The following is a 9,734-nucleotide window of genomic DNA, read 5'->3' as shown; positions in this document are numbered from 1 at the left end:
TTTCTCTGCCAAATTGTGGGTTCTTCATCCCCTGAAAGTCGTAAATATCTGCTTGAGCAAAACATTACTAGGCATCCTCGCGATTCAACCCATGAGTGATTAAATCTCTCTTACTACATGTCCACTTAAAGCATTTTAGTCACGTTTTCTCTTCTATAATTAACCACATTAGGAACTCTTTCCCTCAAAATGTTGTTTTAGCTCTCACTAATTTTCGCAAGGTACTCCCTCCTTTGCTCATATATTATACGCTATCACCACTCCAGACAAGAAATCAGTGGATAAAGAAGGAGGAACTCTTCCCTCTTGATTGTAATCCCAGGATATTAAGGGAGATCATGAGTATCACCCAGATTAAGGGACAGGAACGGGCGTCATTGGTCAAGGAATCCTCAAGGCGCTAAAAGGAACCATGGGTCTGAACGCGAACCTAATTTTGTTCCAGTTGTCTCCAGCAGCTGTCAACGGCGGACAGGAAAGGATTTCAAAGTAAAGCTGCAGTCGCTGGGGTCCACATTATCTTATTATTCGGACGGCTAATGAAAGCTGAATACTCGAGGATGAAGCATTTAGCCCGTGCCTTATCTTAGAGGTGGTTACGATTTGAAGATCTCGCGGCGGGATCCACTTCGCCTGATGAGCAAGAACTGTAGGCCAATAAAAGAATCTTTATTGCCGCGGGGATGCTTGGAATAACCAACTCGAGGGGTTATATTTATCTAATTTATTCCCGCCTTGAATATATGGCGAATCGCCATGCGAAGTTATAATTTCATCTATTATCGCAGGAAAGGCGTTTGCAAGTGGCTTATCCTTGACTTACATCTCCAGTCAGCATGGACTTTTGCAATAATAAATAGCAGCTGAAATGTAGCCTGTCCACTGCCTAAATAATCCCTTTGTCCAACCCTTCTAACCAGCCTGTTAGCTGGTTAACACTCATGCTATATACTGCTAGGCCTGATACAAAGTATTTTATGGTATATGCCATGACATGGAGCGCACAAAGTCTGCACGTAAGGTCTTATTCTATCATACCTCTGCAGTCTATGGTGCACTAACCCTCATAACCAACAGTTACGCCGGAAAATTACACCCGAGCAATCGTCTCGCTCTCAAGGAGATACTCGAATATCTCTGCCTTCCCTGGAAACAATTATGTCGGTATTGGAGAATGGATGGTTCAAGACCGTAGCCTTCTCAATTCAACAAAATTGGTAGAGGATGGCACCCATTTCGCTTCTAAGTCAGGAGAGCCGCACGACTTAGTTGTGGTATATAATAGCGGGGAGCGGAAATGGGATGTGCAACAATATGGTCAAGAGCAGCATGAAGCTTTTTCCGTTGCCACATCTGTTCCAGCAGATGGCTGCGGGCAAATAGTCTTCATTAGAGGCTTCATATCACCTCCGTGGGTGTCGGCCATCGGGAGCAAATACAACATCGATCCGGAATTCTTCAGGCGACACATGGATTTTCTTTGCACAGGTATTCACAGGCATTCATACAGTTACCCCTCACTTGTCAGTTCCTCAAATAACATCATTCGACTTTGTGTAAACACTCTCCTACATCGCGATGACTTCGGCGGACAGGATCTTCGGTTGCAACGGTCAATTCAATCCACTGAGCTCGTGACTTATAAGATGCAGCAGCTTGGCTCTACTAGAGCCTGCTGCGGAGACTCCATGGTGCGTGAGTATTCTACTGTGTGCCCGTGTTTCTCTGTGCTTGAACAATGGATTTCGCTCTGTATTACAAAGACAGATAAAGGCTGGGCAGGTAAGAGACAATACCATATATCACAAAAAGACTGTTCACTGATATAGAAATTCAGTCATTGCCTGGATGGACCAAGGCAGACCCTTGGAAAAGTCTCCTCCAGGGCCATGGACAAATCACATAGAATCAAAGGCTACACCATTACCCGTGCTCCAATGCCATCCGAAGATGGCATTTCGAACCACCAGCAATCGTCTAGATCCAGGTGCAAATGTTTCTGCAGAAATCCAGCAAAGCACAGCCATTGTTCCCCTGCAGTATGATTCATTACTCGCGCTAGTTGATCTGGCGCGTCGCGGTTCTCAGGACCCACTTTCTATGTGCATCCCGCTGTTTGCACATGCGGCCTTCTCCGAGGTTCAGTTCTTGAATCTTCTGGAGTCAAGGATCCAGATCCAAATAGACAACATAGCCGAAGGGCTCCCAGCTGACGCGTTGGGTACTCTCCAGTATTTCTTCAACATTCTCAATCGACATACTCAGCAACTTAAAGATAGTGCTCGTGCGCTTTCCAAGTTGACCGTGCGATTTACTCATGGGTTGCATGGTCTTAGAGCAGAAAACTCGATGGCGAAGGCTGCTATGCCACGGGATCTCGGCACGAACACAAATTTGCAGAGTTCAGAGACCGAGACCATCAGGGATGCCGGCTTTAGCAGTTCTGATGGTACATTTACAGCCAAAGGCCTGTTGGAAGACTATGAACAACTCAACGTTCGCTGCATAGACTTGTCCGAAATGTGTACTTGGGGCATCACTCTGGCCATGAACAAGGCCACGATCGAGGAATCTCGCAGAGCCATTGAGCAATCTGAGCGACTGAAGAGGTTAACCTTGCTTGCAACACTATTCATCCCTCTTACCTTCAGCTCCAGTCTGTTAGGTATGAACATTGATCTCCTTGGGCAGAACACAGTGAAATTTTGGTGGTTCTTTGTCTTGTGTATCCCTATCACCATGTTTGCCTACATTTTGTACCTTTGGGACTTTCCGGTTTTCAGGCGCTGTTTGATGGGGCTCTGGAAAGGATGTCTTGCTGCTATGCGAGACACGACAGCTGAAAAGAGCAACAAGGGTCGAAGTCATGTGGTGTGATCTTATTGTTCTGAAGTTTGTACTAGCACTATCCAAACTATTATGGTAACATGATAACAATTATGCATTCCTCTTAGCAGCGTCAACAGGCTTTATAAGTGGATAGGATACTGCATGAGCTGAATATGGAACTCTAAGCTTCTTCAGATATGACCCTGATAAGATCCGCTGCGTTCTACTCCTAGATAATTTGCTATTCTACTACAAGCATGAAGAAAGGTATCCTATGTATCTTACAAGAGGGAAGCAGTCTTCTAATTCTATATCGCCTAATTAATTAGTAATTACCCCATAATTAGTTAACTAACTAATAAATGTAATTAATTTAGCAAGAGGTGCGTGCATGAGTGACTAAGCAGCACCCCGCACCTCTTCGTCAAAAGTTGTGGATTGAACTCAAGTGGACCACGGAAAGATAAGCGGTTCCAACCTTCCATCATCCTCTCCAAGCTGCTATCCAAGACCAGTTTTCGCCTGTCTCTCACGCTTTAGGGCCTCGCTGCAGTTATGGCCACAGCGACAACTTCTGGGACTACCAACCACCTACAGGTGTTGCGGGATCCTATTGATACTTCTCAGGATAGTGTTGAGTAAGATAAATGCGCTGTAAAGCTTAGTTCAGGAATGAACTCCACTTATCTTGAATATAGTATCGTCCTCGTTCCTGGCATTGGTACTGTCTCACCAGAGAACTGGCCGTTCGCCAACAAAGAGTGGCTAAGCACCCTACCCAGCTCTGGTGCTGGGGCACGCATCCTCTCGTACAAATATTCCTCGCCATTTACTGGCACCAAGTTTTCATGGGAATCGATTTTGATGCTTGGTTACGACCTTCTCCAGCAATTAAGTGACACCCGCTCACAATCAAACCCAGATTCAGTAAGTGAGGTGGTCATAATTCCTTCCCATTGGGCCTCTGGCATGCATGCTGAAGTACCTTCTTTAGACCATCAACAAGCCAATCCTAATAGTCTGTCACAGCTTGGGTGGTGTTATAGTTAAACAGGCTTTATGCGTTGCTAACAAGCAGTTTCCTCGATATGGCTCAATCGTCAACGCTATAGTTGGCGTTATCTTCCAAAGCGCCCCACACCGGTATGGCGACAAACTCACGAGCTTTATGCGGTTTCGAGACATCTTGGAAGCAACAGCTGGCAAGGGCCTAAAATTACCAAACGCCAATGTTGAGCAAGAAGGCGCTATCTTACTCGACCTCGCAGATAGGTTTGAAGGTATCTCGTTTCGTTCTCCCATACTATCTATCTATGAATTGAGAGAGTCGAAGAACAATTCGACATCGTTGCGCCAGAAATACCGACAAGTCAGTCTCAAGTCTTTATTCGAATTATGGACGCTAAACTGTACTCTAGTTTGTCAACCGTGAAGCTTGTTCAACTCATGCGCCCATGGAAACAGTCATTGGCCTGAATCTCGATCATTACGATACGTGTCTTTTTACTAAGAGCGTCGGTGGAGAGGGCTTACCCGAGGTCAACAGGTTCGTCCTTGAGACTCTACATGACGCTGTTCGTCTTGTTGCTCTTCGACTTGAGGACCGTAGGTTATTGAAGCAAACAGCCGCAGTAGGGCGCTAATGGTCTCAGAGGAATATCAATATGCGACGATGAGCGCATACTCGCCCACATTGAGCGAATTACCAGTCAAAGGTACACAACAAAAAAAAAGATTCTTTTAAGCCACTTTACTGACATCGATTAGTTGAGCTATTAGAACTTACCGACTGCCCTTCAAACAGAGCAACAGAATGGCCGTCGAATAGAGCAACAGAAGGATCATCTCTTTCAGGATTTGAGCTGGTATATCCTACGACACCAAGCAGGGAAATTCGGAAAACAGTTCACTTGCCATGCTTCCTTCTTAACACTCATTTGGCAAATCAGGAATTTTGCGGCCGTGAGGATATTTTGGAGCGTCTTGCAGCCGAGCTCTTGCCTTCGAAGAACATAATGACGGCATCAGACACCACTCTACGACAATTTGCGCTTTGCGGATTCGGGGGAATTGGAAAGACAGAAATAGCCCGCGAGTTTGCGCGACGTCATAAAGCTTCCTTTGATGCAGTATTCTGGGTTGTGGCAGATGAGGTCGCGAAGCTTGACCACCATTACCAGCAAATTTCGCTAGCGCTGGGACTTGAAGATTCAGCCGAATGCAGCAGTCATGTCGTCAGCAGAGAAATTGTGAAAGGATGGCTTTCTAATCCTCGCAAGCAGTTGTCCGGGTCGGATGAAGTTGCTCAACCTGGTCAAGCTAGGTCAGATGCGACCTGGTTGCTGATATTTGACAACGCAGATGATCCAATGATTCTGGCGGACTACTGGCCTCAGGGCAGTGGATCAATTCTTGTCACTAGCCGCGATCCTCTGGCAAAAAGTATCTTCACAAGAAGACCTTCAGGCTTGGATATTGGGCCACTTTCACACCAGGACAGCCTATCACTCCTCAACAATCTCACTACAACCTCCAACTGGCCAGAAGACGATGCAGCGCGACGGATTACTGATGTACTTGGTGGCGTTCCTCTGGCCATATCCCAGATGGCAGGTATCATTCGCCGACAAGATCTCACCTTCTCTGAGTTCTTCGAGCTGTATACAGATTATGAAGAACATGCCAGTCTCTATGAGACGAAGTTTGACACCAATTTAGTCACTTATCGTCACTCTCTCTCCACCGTTTGGGTATTTGAGAAGCTAAAGCCTCAAGCTCGACAGCTTTTAGAGCTTATTTCATTCCTGGATCCCGATGTCATTGGAGAAGACTTGCTGATGGAAGCTTCAGTGGAACTGCTTTCTGAGGGCGCACAATTTAGAAGAAGCAACTACATTGAAGCTCGAACTGATCTCTTACAGTCGTCTCTGGTTCAGCGGGACAAGCAAAGGCAGCAGGTATCGGTCCATCGCATTGTACAAGATGTAATCTTGGCAACAATGGATGCTAAAAAGAAACGATCCATGTTCGACCATGTCGTACGAGTCCTCTGGGCGGACTGGCCATCAGCTATGCCCAAGCCATCGAAAGAGCCAGCGTTACCTCAGCCCAAATCGACTGGCGGCAGGTTACATGTTGGAAGGTGGCCTGTTTGTGCGGCATTATACCCTCACATTCTGAGGATACATCAGCTCTGGTCAGCCATTTCAGATCCCTCCGAGGCTACCAGTTTGCTTTTCGCAAAATTACTGAATGAGGCTGCATGGTGCGTACGAATTCCCTAAGAGCTTACTAGCGATTTCATCTAAAATTTACCAGGTATCAAAAAGAGCGTGGGCGAACAAGGCAATTTGATGGCTTCTTCGAAACCGCTCGCAGTATCTGCGAGTCCTCAACTCACCCAGATCGGGATTCTCTGCTTGCAGATATCCACTTCTGCTTAGGAGCAATCGCCATGGATGCAAGCGATTTCGACACTAGTCGCATTCATAAAGAACGTTCTCTCGATCTAGTTTCCAAAATCTGCAATGAGCTGAAAATCGAAGACGAAAGACTATACCTCGCCTATGCAGAGCGAGGAATCTCACGCATTCAGGATAGACGGTACGGGGAAGGGGAGGCCGATCTCAAGGAAGCGCTACGGATACGTAAAGCTCTCGGCAACTACATTCCCCGGTCGGGCGAGGCCAATCTTAGCTGGGCTCTGCTTGCGCAAGGTAAGCTTGAAGAATGCAATACGCTTCTTCTGAACAGTTTGGCGGGCCGGGAAGAGGCTTTGGGCAAAAATGATAGGGAATCTGTCCGGACTGGACTAATTCTATATGCTCTTGGCAACCTTCGTGCTGCACAAAGCCGATGGGATGAGAGTCTTGAATACCACCAGAGAGCATGGGATCATATGCAAGCGACAGTGGGCGAAAGAGATTTTTATACTGCAAATGTGGCCCATAAGATGGCTGAGCACTTTATATACTCAGGACGAAGTGAAGAGGCCATGTAAGTGCTGCCGTTCCCAAAAAAGCACCTAAGCTTTTCTCTGACTCTTTTTAGAGCTATGATCAACGCGGCGCTGGACATTTGGAACGTTGATCCTGGCGCACACAAGAACGAGATTGCTCGCACGACCTTCCTGAAGGGCAAACTGTTCGAAGCGACCGGCCGGATGCAAAAAGCCTCCATCGCTCTTCGAGTTGCGTGTCGGTTGAGAAAGGAGATTACTAAGGAGGATCGAGATGCAAAGAGCCTGACGACAGAAGACTTCGACGAAATTGTTGCTTTTTGGGCTCGTTGACGTGGTTCCTTCTTCCTTTTGTTCGTTAGGAAAGGGAAAGAATATATCGCGACAAATGTCGGTATTGTGATAGTCTAATGGCATTCATGACTGCAGGGACCCATCACTGACTCGAGATCGTAGGGACACAGGTTGTAAGATTCTCAACGTTTGCTTATCGCACGTAATCTTGGGAAGGCAGCATGGTAGGGAGCCCAGCTACATTGTGATAACAGCCTTGGCGCTCCCGCAAGGTTACTACACTGGTGGCATGCACCTGAGCCTCCCAGGCTTCGCCTTTAGAGTAGCTCGTTTACAATGACCTGTAAACGGATCCCAGCCATCTGCGATTCTAGCTTAGAAGAAATATATGGAGGGCAATCAACATTGTTTCGCGTAGATATTGGTCGTCGAAGAACTTCTGAGGCTAGTGATCTTTTAATGATTCCTACGCGCCTCGACAGCGCTTGCTCGTAGAATGAGACGAATTTCTGGATAATAAAGAAGATATCTGACATTCTCAGCTATCAACACAGAGCTTTGCAGTTTTTACCCGAACAGAGGCACATGACTCTGATTCAGTAACCTGTGGGCCTTCTCATCGAGACTCGACGTCGATGATTTGTTTCGACCAGACAATCCAGAGGGCAGGCACTCTAACCCTCCCATCTTCAAAAATAAGACAATCATCGTCCGCGTCATGTTCGGATGCGTTATCTGGTAATCGAAACAATAGAAGAGGATCTCGAGAATGCCTTCGTGTGCGGTTTTTCATTGGCTGTAGAAGAACTGCGATTGTTGCGAGGCGGTTTCTGACCGGAGTGTACGCAACTTGAATATGAATGTAGCAGACGGCTATGAACTGAAGACAGAAAAGCTAGGTCCAAGAGTCAAACTGGCTTCTCAGACCAGGGGGAATCACGCCTCTAGTGACTTATGTGAGAGCAGCGGAGTAGAGGCAGCGAACCCCTTCCAGGATATCTATTGGCTGGCTTCGGTGCCAGTGTGCTGCTTTGCGCTGTCTGTTGGGAAAACAGCCCAGCCATGGCAAGTTCAAACATCAGCCATCACACCATTTAATTTTTAATCGTTCCAACTGTCCTTGCACCACAAATTGCACGATTATAGCGCCAGAAAACAAGGTGAATGAGTTTTAGCGGGCGCCCTTGGTGACGGGTTAGCGGAAACCAGCCGTCGCCATGTCTGGAGGAATCCAGACTTGTGCGGCGGTTTAAGGGAAAGAAAAGCGACTGTAGGAGATTGCCCACCTAAAATGGCACTCTCACATGACAAATTGCGCCGAGGCCGCCATGTTGCGCTATACTCGAAAACCGCTGAGCCCCGCAAGGCAAAGTGAACAATCACAATCACAATACCTTTCAAATTCGAAAACTGACTTGATCCGTCAACTAAACTTCGGCAAGTACCTATGGCTCGTTCTCAGACAGAGTAAGTGCCCTCCAATAGAAACATCTATGTATGCTTTTGTGCGGGCATCATTGGTCTTCGACATAAGAGCAGTACTCGGACTAACGAAAACTGCCATCAGCTTCCCCGCAGTCCGCGCCTGCATCTTCGATATGGATGGCCTTCTCATCAACTCTGAGGACATAATCAGTCTGTCGACTAACCAACTTCTTGAAAAGTACGGAAGGCCTGCCTTTACACGGTCAGTTCGAGCCCAGCTTATGGGTGTACCAAACTCGACCAACGGCGATGTCTTTCACAACTGGGCCAGATTGCCCATTTCTCGTGAGCAGTTTGCCCGCGAATCGACTGAACAAATGCAACGGCTGTTTCCATATTGTGAGCCGCTGCCTGGCGCGGAGAACCTTTTGAAAAATCTTAGCCGTGCCCGTAGTATTTCTGGGGACAGGATTGTGATGGCATTAGCGTCCAACACCAAGAGCCATAGCTACGAACTGAAAACGTCGAGACCCGAGACAAAACAACTACTCGACTTCTTCCAGCCTGACAGGCGGGTCCTGGGTGATGACCCACGAGTGCGCCAGGGTCGAGGAAAACCGGCGCCTGACATATATTTGGTCGCGTTGCAAACACTGAATTCGGCTTTAGACTCTGGCAAAAAAGCCATCTTGCCCGACGAATGTTTGGTTTTTGAAGATAGTGTGGTTGGTGTAGAGGCTGCAAGAGGGGCTGGGATGAGGGTTGTTTGGGTGCCACATCCAGATGTGGCGCTTGAGTACCAAGCTCGGCAGAAGGATGTGCTGGCTGGTAGAATGACAATCAATGAAGTCGGAGACGACTTTCCGCTAGGAGGGATTGATGATGGCTGGGCTGAATATATACCGAGCCTAGAAAACTTCGACTACAGGAAGTATGGTATTTACGTATCGTTATAGGTATCTTTTATGGACAATCCCGATTACAACTGGCACCTTTATGGAGTGATAGAAGCCGCTACCACGGCATAGTAACATAATAACAGATGGCCACGGTTAACTGATTCCATGGCGGGCCAGCCATGCGGACTCAGAGATCCACAGAATCAAAAGAGCCGGTCAGCGGATCCATCAACCCCTCCCGTGGAGTCTGTCGTGAACTAAACGTGACGGACAGTCCAGTTCTTGCCGGTACAACTGGATCACATTTGTGGACATGGCTGGTCGCGTGC

General features: G+C 47.3%; 3 protein-coding genes across 3 annotated transcripts; all 3 read left to right on the top strand.

Moving 5' to 3' along the window:
* Nucleotides 1-910: 910 nt before the first annotated feature.
* BDW70DRAFT_167491 (uncharacterized protein) lies at nt 911-2,915 on the top strand. Its single transcript, XM_073742236.1, has 3 exons — nt 911-1,016; nt 1,078-1,782; nt 1,838-2,915. The coding sequence occupies exons 1-3, from the start codon at nt 995-997 to the stop codon at nt 2,875-2,877; spliced, it is 1,767 nt and encodes a 588-aa protein (XP_073590639.1). The 5' UTR covers nt 911-994; the 3' UTR covers nt 2,878-2,915.
* A 370-nt stretch (nt 2,916-3,285) lies between these two features.
* Nucleotides 3,286-7,444, top strand: BDW70DRAFT_145835 (NB-ARC and TPR domain protein). The gene is made up of 9 exons (XM_073738489.1): nt 3,286-3,467; nt 3,528-3,756; nt 3,824-4,198; nt 4,248-4,434; nt 4,482-4,544; nt 4,597-6,094; nt 6,148-6,825; nt 6,880-7,177; nt 7,244-7,444. The coding sequence occupies exons 1-8, from the start codon at nt 3,385-3,387 to the stop codon at nt 7,118-7,120; spliced, it is 3,354 nt and encodes a 1,117-aa protein (XP_073590638.1). The 5' UTR covers nt 3,286-3,384; the 3' UTR covers nt 7,121-7,177; nt 7,244-7,444.
* An 849-nt stretch (nt 7,445-8,293) lies between these two features.
* BDW70DRAFT_145832 (putative HAD superfamily hydrolase) lies at nt 8,294-9,489 on the top strand (the record flags this gene model as incomplete). Its single annotated transcript, XM_073738488.1, has 2 exons — nt 8,294-8,548; nt 8,649-9,489. Coding segments are annotated over exons 1-2 (593 nt in total), but the record flags the coding sequence as incomplete, so codon positions are not given.
* Nucleotides 9,490-9,734: the final 245 nt, after the last annotated feature.

The sequence above is a fragment of the Aspergillus foveolatus genome (assembly GCF_047715535.1).
Source record: "Aspergillus foveolatus strain CBS 279.81 unplaced genomic scaffold BDW70scaffold_191, whole genome shotgun sequence".
Lineage (NCBI taxonomy): Eukaryota > Fungi > Ascomycota > Eurotiomycetes > Eurotiales > Aspergillaceae > Aspergillus > Aspergillus foveolatus.
The sequence above is the reverse complement of the archived record's forward strand: the minus strand, read 5'-3'. Positions and strand labels throughout refer to the sequence as shown.